General features: G+C 47.0%; 1 protein-coding gene across 1 annotated transcript in view; it reads right to left on the reverse strand.

Moving 5' to 3' along the window:
• The window catches only part of GLRX3 (glutaredoxin 3), a 36,017-nt gene extending 22,566 nt beyond the window's left edge, over positions 1 to 13,451 (reverse strand). Inside the window, exons 1-3 of the mRNA XM_066601195.1 lie at positions 13,338 to 13,451; positions 6,973 to 7,081; positions 2,864 to 2,938 (exon numbers count right to left, since the gene is read on the reverse strand). Of these exons, the coding sequence (XP_066457292.1) occupies positions 2,864 to 2,938; positions 6,973 to 7,081; positions 13,338 to 13,408 (255 nt within the window). The 5' untranslated portion in view covers positions 13,409 to 13,451. The remainder of the gene's footprint in view (positions 1 to 2,863; positions 2,939 to 6,972; positions 7,082 to 13,337) is intronic.
• Between the last annotated feature and the right edge of the window lie 778 nt (positions 13,452 to 14,229).

Genomic DNA, 14,229 nt, shown 5'->3' on the forward strand with positions numbered 1-14,229 from the left:
ATAATAATAATCAGCACACAATAGCTTTTACAGCGTTTGCAACGACCCAAACAATGAAAGTATTGTATTATTTATCTCGCTTGGTGAACGCCATAAAAATAATTTTTAAAAAGTAATGTCAGATTTCCTATTTTCCGTTTCTTTCCCTTCCAAAAGGAATGCAATAACAACCAATCCGAGAGTCGCCTGATGCACCTCAAACTGCTTCCAGCAACTTGTCCTGCAAAAAAAAAGATCTCACAACATAGCTTCATTGCTGGAAAAACAAAATGTTATGGGTCTTAAAGGGGTTGTCTCGCGAAATCAAGTGGGGTTATACACTTCTGTATGGCCATATTAATGCACTTTGTAATGTACATCGTGCATTTATTATGAGCCATACAGAAGTTTTTCACTTACCTGTTCCGTTGCTGGCGTCCTCGTCTCCATGGTGCCGTCTAATTTCAGCGTCTAATCGCCCGATTAGACGCGCTTGCGCAGTCCGGTCTTCTCCCTTCCGAATGGGGCCGCTCGTGCCGGAGAGCTGCTCCTTGTAGCTCCGCCCTGTCACGTGTGCCGATTCCAGCCAATCAGGAGGCTGGAATCGGCAATGGAGCGCACAGAGCCCACGGTGCACCATGGGAGAAGACCCGCGGTGCATAGTGGGTGAAGATCCCGGCGGCCATCTTACTAAGGTAAGTAAGAAGTCGCGGGAGCGCGGGGATTCGGGTAAGTACTGGACGTTTTTTTTTTTTTACCCCTGCATCAGGTTTGTCTCGCGCCGAATGGGGGGGCTATTGAAAAAAAAAACGTTGCGGCGCGGGACAACCCCTTTAATAGTGCGGCAATTGAGAATCAATTGTCTCTTTAAAAACATCTTTTTTGTGTTAAAGTAGTAAAAAAAAATTTTAAATCTCTATAAACGCGGTGCGGCAGTAATCGTGTTGATCCAGATAAGACAATCATCATGTCATTTTTACCGAATAGTTTTCTGGTTCTGTTTTTACCAATGTCGGAATTTTAGGCTGTGAGGGTGGATGTTGATGGCGCCGTCCACATTAGTGTCAGAACCAGAAGCACTACAGAAGGTATATCTCCCACTGATTCCAATAAGAGATCAGCCTTATATAAGGGTAGGGTCACGCGGCGGAGTTTAGTGGGGAATTATTCTTTGTGAATTCTGTCTCTAAAAATCACGGTAAAATCCGTGTATTTTTGCTGCAGTTTTCATTGCGGCAATAAGTGTGAATTTAACCCTGTGAATGGGCAAAACATGCGTGGAGAATTCGCAATTTTTCACGTTTTTTGCCCATGACAGGGATAAATCCATGCCAGGATCCGCAACAAAAGCCACAGCAAATAGACGTGGATTTTGCCATTATTTTTAGGTGGACTCCACGTGGAATATTCCATGATGAATTCTGCCGTGTGACCATAACTTTACGCTTCCGGCTCAGAGAAGGAAGTGTTATAGAAGGTTTTGCTCAAATTTAAATGGGTGGGAGCTTTACCTGCTAAAGCATTTCTGCCTCCAGCCCTAATGTGGAAGTCCAGCCACAATGCAGTGAGTGTGAGGGCGGAGATAAGGTGATCGCTGGGGGTTCTGAATTAGAAGCCGATCTTGCCCGCAGCCCTTGCGTACCTGTCCGGGTCTTCACTGCAGATGTGCGTTTCTGCTTTCCCGCGGACGGGCCGCAGATCGGGCAGCTTCCATTGACTTCAATGGAAGCCCTCCGTGCGGGAACCGCACTGAAATAGAGCACGCTGTAATTTGTTTTTGGACCATATGGGCGACTTGAATTGCGGATCACCCGCATGAATTCCGCAATTCAAACCAGTTAGTAGACATTGGGCCTTATGGGGGTCAAAAGATAAATAAAAGAAAAAAAAAAAATTCTTTCATTCAAGTATTGGAAAGTAATAAAACAATATAAAATTGGTATTGTTAAAAAAAAAGGTAAAATTGTAAGAAGTTTTACATGATATGGTAAGTTACAGGGCCAATCTGGTGATTGTTTTATGCATTCATTGTGTAGCTATCCCCCAGTATATATAAGCGAGCCAGTAAACCAATAACTTGGTTATTCCTTTCTAGCCGTAACTCCAGTCTCTGTCCCCTCAGATGGTCATGTGATCCCAGTTCTGACCAGTCCAGATCTACTTGGGGTTATGTATTTATTTTCTAGTCAGTTTCTCAGTTTGCGTGATGCTTTTACATGGATCTACCACAGAAACAGCCAAAAGGAGGCTAGCAGACACCCCTATCAGTTACTGATGATGACACAGTTATAATAGAGGAGATCTCAGCTCATCCTCCTGACTGTACAAGTATGGGCTATAGCTTATTCAGAAGACTATAGCAGCTAATGATAATTAAACTGTTCCCCTCAGCAGGCAAAAATGGTATAACCTCAGCTAATGCTGTGCTAACGCATCATGGGATTGAATAAAAGTGCAAGTAAATACGTTCACCATCAAGATGGTGCTTGATAGGTATCAGATAGAAGGCTGCACTGCTTCAATATACACAGAGGAGACCTCCATAGTGTGACAGACAATCAGGTGAGGGAGAGACAGGGATGGAAAAATGTATTTTCGCTGAGGCGGCCCTTTAAAAGTTACTGCTGAAAAATATAACTCCTCTCGCTAAAAACAAGCCCTCAGGTTATTATGCCAGAGAAAAAAAAATGAAAAAAAGTTATGAATTTTTTTGGAAGCGGGAAAGAAAAAAAAAAACGACAAAGAACTAAAGCAGAAGGGGGTTAAACATCAAATCGGAGTCGTGTATTAAATATGCACATACAACACGGACATCTAATATCTCTCGCTCCATATAAGCTTTCCTACACGCATGTAAATTATGCATTTCGGTCGTTTTTCTTACCTTAAAAAACAAGAACGTTGGCACAGAGGTGATCTCGTACTTTTCCGACACTTCAGGAATGGCTTCGGCTTCGAGCTTCAAAAAAAAAAAAAGAAGGAAAAAAAAACACAATGTTGAAGTAATTTTATTTTCATGTCCCTTTTTATGGCACGTGTTTAGAAAACCCTCGCAGGGATACTTGGGATGTTTAAAATGGAGTTGAATGCAAAACTTTGCAAGTCATTTGCATTTAAATGAGACTCGCCGGGCTGCCCCTGTCATCCACTGAGCTTGCACTATGACAAAACAGGTTCAAGGGTTCTTATTTTGTTGCACATTTCAAAAGATGCCCCGAGGCATCAAATAAAAATTTTTGGTGCACTAGTGACCTAGTAAATTTTCAATCATATGCAGCTACTACTATATTGAAATCCATAAATCACTGACCCCGGTTATGTCATGATTACAGTGCTTATTTTTTGCCCAAAGCAATTCTAGCTGTTTGCTCTATTGACTAATTTCGAGAGGCAGTACATCAAGACTGACATTTGCAGCTCTCTGCAAATTATGAAGCAAAAGGAAAAAAAAAAAGGAGAGAGGAAAGGAGTATTTCTTCAATAAGCTATTGATGTCTAGTAAATTTTACGCTTAACCCTTCCCGCTGCAGCTCGTTTCTGAGCAGAGCAATGAGCGATAATGCGCGGTAATTCTTAAAGACGAATGGCGGCGGACAATCGAACATTAGTCAGTCAGTCAGGACGCGGGAGGGAGCGGAGGTTTTACGGTTTATTAAAGGGCAGTGTAACACTGGCACGAAAGAGACGGCTTCTTCAAAGATGCACCAGTTCATAGGGGGGCTTTCTGGGACTTTATTATTGACGACTGATCCTCAGGATACACCGTCCTACTAAGAGGAAATGGACAAAGCAGCAAAGATCAAAAGTAATATATCTATATGTTAATACTTAGTGGGGCTCCTTTGGCCCTAATACAAGTATCAGATACTGGTATTTCCCTCCATTCATCCTGCAAACATCTGGCGATTGTGTCAATGCGGAACGCTGTTCATATTTCCTGAGCCGACGCTCCAGTTTGACTCAAAGATGCCCAGTAGGGTTTGGGTCGGGACTCAGTGCAGCCGGTCCAATTGTTGTACATCCAGATCCTCAGACCAATGTAAAACAGCGTTGAATCAGTGACAAGGCACATTGTCTTGTAGGAAGTATGGTCGACCATTCTCAGAGTATTGGCACATTGTCGGCAGTACATTATTGTCCAGAACGGCAAGGTACACCACTGTGTTCATGGTTCTTGTCACTACAACCAACAGACCGAGACCATGCCACGTAAAACATCCCACACCGTAATGGAACCTCCAATGTACTTAACTGTTGGCACAACACACTCAGGTAGAAGACACTGTAAGACTTCTCCACACCCTGATTTGAAGATGGAGTAGCGTGAATCGTCAATCCATAGAACATTCTTCCATTGGTTAACTGACCGTTGATAATGCTTCTTTCACTACTGTTGACAAGCCGATGCATCTTCTTTGAAATAACTCACCGGACATTTGCAGGATGATTGGAGGGAAATACCAGCTGAAGTGTATCAGATGTTAGTAGAAAGTATTCCACGGAGAGTATCTGATGTCATTAGAGCAAAAGGAAGCCCCACTAGTTAATATATGATAATAAATACTACTTTTGATTCTTACTCATGTGTCCAATTACTTTCGGTAGTATAGTATAGGTCATGAAGTTGATCAGTGGGGTCTATTACTCAGGATTCATGCCAATCAGCTAATATCAAGCCGGCTGTCATAATGGACAGAGCCCGGAGCAGAAAGCTTTGTCTACAGTTCGGCAGCCCTGGTTGGCAATGCAAGTACTGCATTCAATGGAAGCTGTGCTGCAATACCAACCAGGGCCGCTGTGCTACAGACAAAGCTTCCTGCTCCCAGCTCTGTCCATAACTACAGCCGGCCCGATGTCAGATGATCAGCAGAGATGTCAAGCTGTGGACCCCCACCAATCAAGTATTGATGACCTATCCTGAGGTAGATGGGACATCAATAGAAAAAGTCCCAGACAACCCATTTAAGTCCTTGAATCTGCATTTTTCTTCTATATTGGTGCAGTTGTATCTTGTTGTAAGCTTAATTCACCCTCTTCATTGGAATCAGGGTACAAGCTTCATCAGGAGAATCTCTGCAGTGTGACAGGGGTACAGCATACTTCTTGTATGAAGCATTTGCAGAACTTCCTACATCTTAAAGAGACCCTCCAGTCTCGGGACAGACCAGGGACCGGAGGGGGGGAATTAAATTTCCTGCCAATGGTCTTCTGTGCTGCTGTCCCGCAGATCCGCCAGTTCTGAGCCCTGTTTTCAGTTGCCCAAGATGACCACAGCAGTCTGCTGCAATTGTGCATTAGTTAGGTAGAAGTTTAATGCAACTTTTTTTGGACAATTGAAAACAGGGCCGGAAAGGACATATCTGAGGGACAGCGGCACGGAAGCCCAACGGCAAGAAATGTAACCCTCAATGGATCTGCAAAGCCTACGGGGATTCGGTGTGTACAAATGGAAAGCAGAACGGAGCCCACGCGGGATGAGCCAAGGTAGATGACAATGAAGAGGGACAGTGTGTACCGTATATTCCGGCGTATAAAGCGACTGGGCGTATAAGACGACCCCCCATTTGTCGCCTTATACGCCTGGAATAATGGTATACAAAAAAAAAGTGTAAAAAAAAAATGAATCAGTACTCACCTCCCCCGGCGTTCTGCGGCGCTTCCGCAGGCTGTCGCTTCCTCCTTGTTCCTGACAGAGCATTGCTTTCGGAATGCGGGGCTTGAAATCCCCGCCTCCAGAAAGCTAATGCTGTGATTGTCTAATAGCGCGTAAGTTAGCCAATCACAGCCATTCAATGACATCATTGAATGGCTATGATTGGATAACTCACGCAGCTTCAGCCAATCACAGACATTCAACATTGAATAGCTGTGATTGGCTGATGCCACGTGGCGTCAGCCATTCAATGATGTCATTGAATGGCTGTGACTGGCTAACAGCGCGTGAGTTATCCAATCACAGCATTAGCTTTCTGGAGGCGGGGATTTCAAGCCCCGCATCCAGAAAGCAATGCTCTGTCGGGGACAAGGAGGAAGCGACAGCCTGCAGAAGCGCCGCAGAACGCCGGGGGAGGCAAGTACTGATTTTTTATTTTTACAGGTTTTTTTTTCTATTACTGGCGTATAAGACGACCCCCGACTGCAAAGCAGATTTTTCGGGGTTAAAAAGTCGTCTTATACGCCGGTATATACGGTAGTTAGAGCAGTGACTCAGTATGTCTATGGCGCCGCCATGATGACTTCAGAGAGGCGATTTCCATACTTGGTGTATCACAATAAAAGTTTGTGTGCTAAATAATATTAGCAACTGACAGGAACACACGTCCAAGGCCACATTCACACAAGTATATTAACACTCATCTGTGTTACACAAATAAAGACTTTTTTTTCACGGGCGTGCAGATCTGTATGTCATCTATTTTTCCATGTCATGTCCACCAAAATTTAAAGAAAAAACTGAAACAAGTTCCAATTCATTTTTTTCTTTGCCCCCTAGCATTGGAGCTACAAAATATGGATAGTACACGGATAGCAACTGTGTGCTGTCCTTTTTTTGCATCCCCATTGCCTTGAACGGATCAGTCAACTGCAGATTGAACCAAAATAGTGCACAGTGTGACATGTATGGAGGGAGATCGCGCTGCAACCTCCCTCAATAGCTCATGGGTGTCAGCTGCTTCTTACAGCTGACATCCGCAGGCAACAGCCCCGACAAGCCATGCAGCCGATTGGGGCTGCTAACCCTTTAAATGCCGCTGTCAATTCTGACAGCGGCATTTAAATCCCCCGAACGTACGCCCCTCCGAGATGAGATTGCAGGGAGACGTGCGGGTGTCATGGCAGCCGGGGGGCCTTCTGAAAGGCCCCAGGGCTGTCTTATCAGTACACCTATCAAGCCTGATAGGCTGCCTGTCAGATTGCAGTATGATGTACTGTTGTTGATAGACGCCGGAGTATCAGAGATCCAGAATACCATGAACTACGAGGATACTATACCTTTACAAATGTTACTCCAGGTTGGACCTTCACCAGTTCAGCCATAACTTCGTTCATTTGAGAACACTGGGGGGCCCATGGTGCCCAAAAATGTACAACGAGCAAAGACCTGAGAACACAAATAGATCACGTTAGGCAGTGGATTGGAAAGGGTTAATACATCAACCCCAATGACTGACGTCTAAAGACATTCTGATTGAAGCCTGTACAGCTCCGATGTTGTAAGAGATGCGGCAGGGTATTCTTACTGTAGATTACTGGCCGCTGTGTTGTCGGGGGGCCTCTCCAGCATGTCACATACCGCAGTACTGGCTCTAGCCAGCAGATGGCGCCATTGTATAATGACAGAAAGAGAGCGCCCCCTAGGAAACCCTGAATCCAAAATTGGATTGCAAAGGGTTAAAGGAGATGTCCCGAGGCAGCAAGTGGGGTTATACACTTCTGTATGGCCATAATAATGCACTTTGTAATATACATTGTGCATTAATTATGAGCCATACAGAAGTTATAAAAAGTTTTTTACTTACCTGCTCCGTTGCTAGCGTCCTCGTCTCCATGGTGCCGACTAATTTTTGGCCTCCGATGGCCAAATTAGCCGCGCTTGCGCAGTCCGGGTCTTCTGCTGTTCTCTATGGGGCTCCGTGTAGCTCCGTGTAGCTCCGCCCCGTCACGTGCCGATTCCAGCCAATCAGGAGGCTGGAATCGGCAGTGGACCGCACAGAAGAGCTGCGGTCCACGAAGATAGAGGATCCCGGCGGCCATCTTCAGCGGTAAGTATTGAAGTCACCGGACCGCCGGGATTCAGGTAAGCGCTGTGCGGGTGGTTTTTTTAACCCCTGCATCGGGGTTGTCTCGCGCCGAACGGGGGGGGGGGGTTTAAAAAAAAAAAAACCCGTTTCGGCGCGGGACATCTCCTTTAATGCTCCAAAACCCTTTTTTCATACACCCTACAAGGAAATTCAGAGTTACTAGACGGGGTCCTCTGTTCAGTATTCTCATCGCTTGGCCAAGTGGAGAATTCTTACAAAGATTGGCTCTCGTTCCGGAGGACCCATCCTTCCTGGACGGGTTCAGGTTTCCCGACAGCAGGAAACATTTAAGAGCGGCGCTCCATAAAAGGCTAATTTTTGCTGAATTTCTATTTTACTAAAACAGGTCCTGATTCACGGGGTGTACAACACAATATTAGAAAAATCTGCCTTTTATTAGTTGCTAACTGTGCTAGAAAGGTCTTGCCCTCACTTCCCAGCATGCATTGTACCTCCCTCGGGAGCGTGCATGTTCACTGTCCAATCAGAAACCTTCTTCGCGGTCACCCCTTTTGAAAAGTGATGTCAACCACTGATAGCTCCAGGCACTGGATACTATATGGTGACGAGTTAGAGTTGTGTCAGTACTGCATACAGAACACAAGGTACCATTATTTAGAATGTTTTGGTCTCAGAATGAAGTGTAATAGAAGCGCGGCGCTCCCACCGATTACACTGGGAGTGAAGCCAGCACTTTCACTTCCTGTCCTGGCCACTAATGACGGAATCTGGCCAAGCTGCACTGACAGCAGGCTGGACGATCAGCTGATGGACAGGCGGGAGGCATCAATAAAATACTGGTGACGGGTCCAGGATAGAGGTCGGCAATCGCAAAAGGCCAAAATACTCCTTTAGGCTGGTTTCACAGAGAAAATCATGCGAAATTTGTGCATTGTAAGAGCCCTTTAAAAGGGGCCACAGACATGAACGATTTTTTTCCCACATCGCGGCACGAGAAAAGAAACAATTGCGGCATGTCCTATCTTTGGGCGTTCCCTCGGAATGCCTTGCATCGGCCATTGTTTTCAATGGGGCCAACACAGCATTGCATGGTGTGAGATACACGTGAATGTGACTCAAGGTCTACCCATTGAAAACAATGGGAAACACTCCGCAGCGGAGGATCGCTACTGCCCTGAAGTGATGTGGGGCGGTTTTAACGCAAAAATGCCTCGCATCTGCGGGGGACCTCACATATTGGTGAGCGCAATATTGGCAGAATTCCGCGTCCTGATGTCGTAGTCGCCTGTGTGAAATTAGCTTTAGTGGGCAGATAATTAGCCGTGCAATTGGGCCTTTACTTTATGTCTGTTGAGGCGCCACCACTGCCCGCCACTGACCGTTGTGCAAACAACTATTTTTAGTGACAAAACGCATAAATGGCGCCATTTTAGATAATCACGTGACCATTATTCCTGGCTCACAACACGATGTATGTGTATCAGCAGATGCCAGGAACGGCCGCCATACATCCCGCTGCGGCCAAGTAGAGCGGAATTGCGATGGTGGACACACAGAACGAGCAACTATTTATACACGCTTCCAGACAAAAGAAACAAGTCGGGAGACCCCGAAACAAAAGAGGACGTCTTATAATTGCCTTATTGCACTGATGAGACGTATTGGTCGGTGACGCCTGCAGCAGAGGCCTAAGATACCCTGCAGGCCACTTTATTAGAGACTCCAACCCTCTCACAATTGGGGTTTCCCTGCATGGAATTTCTCCCCGTGACCCCGGAGTGCAGAATAAAGTCACGTGACAAGTTTTCTGTGGATTAGTTTCAGCGTGACTCCACATTACAAGGGAAATCCAGCAATCCGAGGGACTTCCAACGAGGCCGGTCATCGGTGCTAGACTAGTCGGGCCGGGATGTCACTGCCAACCACGTGGGGTTTACTCTTGCAGTGATGTGGAGATTATACCAAGACTGGTGTGAAGAAGGAAAAACATGCAACAAAGATCTGAAAGGGGTCCGAGGAGGATGTCAAAAATTGTTCTGACCAGCAGCAGCTGAATGCAAGGCTGGAGCTCCAACTAACGTGTCGGAACGCACAGCTCAGCAGTCCTTAGCACTGATGGGGTATGACAGCCGACGACTTCCAGCGCCGTTGTGTCTAAGGGTCTAGTCACACGGGCGAGGTCCATCCAATACGGATATGGACCGAACCAGCAAGTGGTAATAACACATTGATTTCTGTGCTGATGGAAGGTCACAATTTGGCATGAGCAGCACAAATCGATGACCCCTTCCTGTCAGCTAGTCAAAACACGTCAGCCCCTCCATCCTCTGCAATTACAAGATGCTTCCTGTCCGCAGGGGCCGATATTCCTGCAGAAGGGCTTCAACGGCCAGCGAATTCCACGCCATGACGAACTGCTGCAGTTAAAAGACGGGTGCGTGTAATCAAGGTGCATTCAGTGTACCGACCGTCCTATACAGGACCTATTACTCCGCTCTTTCACACATCATAGGGGTCTCCCTGGTGCGGATTTCACCGCTCCGAGAACCGGCGCGTCAATTCATTTTTTTTCAGTAAAGCACAAATTTAAACCACTTGTGGAAAATCCACCCGGCATGAACTTCGCCACGGATGTTCATAGAATTCAATAGAAGTCGATCTGAGATCTGCGGCTCAATTCCGTCATATGAAGGGGTTAAGAAAAGAGTGGACAACGCTGAGCCAAATTCACCCAATTAAGCCGTGCAGCGCTATTTTCAGGGTAACATTTTCCATCTGACCAATCGAATGTCTGCTGGGAGTCATGGTGAATACCGATAAGTTTCTGAGAAGGACTGGCTGAAGCAGCTGATAGCATATTTCAGCGGTCGTGTGTGCATGAACGGCGCAAGAGCACAGAGGCTAATGATTGGCTGCAGCGATCATGTGAGTGATGAACATGATGTCATGGCTTGCGGCAGCCGGAGTGTAAGGAAACTGAGCTGTACTGCCATTACTGACTGTGGGGCAATTTTTTTTTTTTTAGGTGTCAGAAAACCTCTTGAAGGGCGATACCAGACCGTGAATCCCGCCGCCATATGGATACGAGGAGGTTTCATGTAAAAATAGCCTTGCATCACTGCAGGGATGAAGGGAACCTCCGCCACGGCAGAGACTCTGCAGCGCGGGGCGCTAGTGCTTCAGAAACAATTTTGCATCGCTGCTGCCTGCGATCTCGTGCAACAGCTGTTACTAATGTGAAAACCACTTCGCAAGTTCGTGCGTAGCAATAATCGGTGGAGAATCGACCCCGTCGTTTTCACTACGAGTGACCGGACCCTACAGAGGTTCCCCAGGACGAATATTGATATATTGATTACCTATACCGAGGATAAATTAAGATCAGTGGGGTTCTGCCGCTCACGATCCCCTCCAATCAGCTCTTTGAAGAGGTGGCTGTACTTAGGTGAGCACTGCGGTCTCTTCTCAGTGATGTCACGGTCATCGGTCACATGACCTGAGAGCAGCTCAGTATCATTCAAGTGAATGGGACTGAGCCGACATTCCGGGAACCGCCACTATACAATGTACGGCGCTGTGGAGCTGGAGTCAGTAGAAAAGTATCAACCAGCTTATAAAAAAAATATATATTTTATAAATATGGTAGAATTAATTCAATGCAGGGTTTGTTACATATTTCCTTTCATAGGAATTTCGGAAAGCTTTGTGTTCGGAAATTGTATTCCAATAAATATATTTTCTGTTCCACCCAAATACCCCGATTATTAGACCATAAGGACGCTCCCTCACAAGCGTTTAGAATGCCATGCTAATCGCGGTACCACGCTCCCATTGATATCAATGGGGCCTCGCAGACCTGCGCTCGAATGCGGCGTTCCTAATGCCGTGATTTTCACCTGCCGTCTGCTCTACTTTGGCGCGTTTTTGCGCTTTCAGCCACGCCTCATCGCTGGGTGCATTAAATAAGCTGCTGAGCACAGCAAATGGATTCGAGAACGCTGCAATGAAAATAGCGGCATTTTACTGACGCCGTGTGCGAGAGCGGCTGATGGTGATGACCATGTTAATACAGTAAGTCTCACACCGTACGCTTTTTACCGTGGCGTCCTGAGCGCCACGCTATTCGCGGTCCAACGATTTCATTGTTTCTATGGAGCGCCGCAGACCTGCGCTTCTAAAGCCGTGACTTCCGAGCGCTGTCTGTCCGCGCACACACACGTTTTTTAACGCACCCCATCACAATGATGCATTCAAAAACGTTTGAGCCGCCCGCTGAAAACTGTTCTGAGCCGCCATCAATTGCAACGGGGGTTCCCAGACGAGCGTTTAGAAACGCCGCGTTAATCAAACGCCGTCCGCTCTACTTTAGTGCATTTCAGCGCTTTTTGACGTTCATTACTCATTGCAGTCATGGGAGGCATTAAAAACGCTGTTCCAAAAATGGCGCGTTATTACAAACGCCTGTGTGAGCGGCCTCAGGGCGCAGGTCGCCTGTGAATTTTTCACGCATGTAATGCATTATGCTAAACGCTCGTTGATTTCTATTGGGCCGCGACACCTACGTTTTTACACGTACGTGAAAGAAAAAAAAAACGCAGCGTGGTCTATTTTGTTGCGTATTATGCATCAATGTAGACTGCGGGGATTTTACGTACGCAGCAAAGACGCCTATACATGTGTATCTGCTGTATACTTAACGCACGTGAGAAATACACGCGTCATACACACCCGTCCTGCGCAATGTCGCTAGTTTTTTTTTTGTTTTTTTTTAAGAAATTCCGCACGTACGCCATATATTGCATATTTACAGCGTTTTATATGCGCCATAGAGAATAGGGCTGTGCGAACGGAATACGCGGTAAGACGGAAATGCTGCGTACTCTTTCATGCATGTATTACACACAACAGAAAAACTGCTAGTTTGAGCGCCACGTGTGAAAATCAAGGATTGCGGCGACGTGCCGCGTATTACACGCGATACAAAGACGTCCGTGTGAAGGAGAGCGGCTGAACGAGCACCGACGATTTCAAGGCCTGTCTAAAAATGGACGGCGTGCGGAAAGCGAACAGTTAATCTTCGGTCGTCGGCGTGCGGGAAGCGAAAGGTTAATGTTCGGTCGTTGGCGTGCGGAAAGCAGACGGTTATTCATCGGTCGTCGGCGTGCGGAAAGCGAACGGTTAATGTTCGGTCGTCAGCGTGCATTTAGACCCATCGTCCACTTTCGCTCGTTTGAACGATATTCCTTCCATCTAAAAACACCTTTACTGACCGCCGGACACGGAGAGCCGTGACCACCTGCCGGGTGCTGCGCGACTAACCGCACGGTCATATACTTATTATATGGGCACTTTCCAGAGTCCGTTGCCTCGGCAACCGCAGCATCCAACATGGAGGTGCATCAATGTCATAGGAGGCAGGAGCCTGCAGCAGACAGCCACGGCAGGACATGCTGGGAGTTCTGGTTCTACAACACCCCCACCTGCTCCTATCAGGCCTCTGTGGGCTGCAGCACAGAGGGGACACAGAGGACATTGCAGGGTGGTCGCCCCCACCAATGTATGCTCACTAGCGCCCCCACTCAGTCACACACGTACTTATCGCTCTTCTGTAACAGCTCCTCAAAATGCCGCACAGAGCCGGCCTCCAGCACCGCCGCCGCCGCCATACTGCCGGGAAGTGCGCGGAGCGCCGAGCTATCGAGCGGGGCTGGCGGCGTCTATGAGGAGAGCAGCATGGCGGCCAGACCTGACTAGTCGAGCGCAGAGTGTGTGATGCTACTGTATGGTGGCTGCTGGGGAGAGTAATGGAAACAGATGAATAAAGCATCACACTGGGGTTATGTGGCCACCATGACAGTACTGGACAGGGGCGCCTTGGGGGCTCCAAATATCACATTTTTGCTTTGACCCGCACACTACAAAAACTCCAACTGTTCTGGACTTTTGTCCGCCATAGCTGCTTACGAGTTGTAAAGCAACCGCATTGGCGTCTATTACAGGGCGACGCAAAATTATACAATCCTCAGCCCTTAAGGCTACATTCACGTGCGTTGCGAGACGCACAAAACTCGCACAAATATGAACTCCATTCTTCTAAAAGGAGTAAACACTTTTTTTCCCCCTCACAGCGAGGTTAAAAAAATTGCCTTGTGCTATTTTTTCGCATCCCTCGGATGGTTGTCAATGGGACGGTCAAACACATCGCACGCCGTGTAATGTGCGAGTCCGATGTGATGTTTCCCATTGAAATCAATGGGAAACACTTGCCGATCTTGAAAAAGTGCCGGACGTTCGCAATTTCACAGAAGAGATGTGAGGCGTTTTTGTATGAGAAGCGCCTCGCATCCGTTGGTAAAACGCACGCTGACAAGCGCGATATCGGGAGGGGTTTCTTGGCCTGATATCACGCTAGCCAGTGTGAATGTAGCCTTAACCTGGTATGTCACGAGCGGATAGTAATTGCGGATTTTACAAGCGATTGATCCGC

The sequence above is a fragment of the Eleutherodactylus coqui genome, chromosome 4 (assembly GCF_035609145.1).
Source record: "Eleutherodactylus coqui strain aEleCoq1 chromosome 4, aEleCoq1.hap1, whole genome shotgun sequence".
Taxonomy (NCBI): Eukaryota; Metazoa; Chordata; class Amphibia; order Anura; family Eleutherodactylidae; genus Eleutherodactylus; species Eleutherodactylus coqui.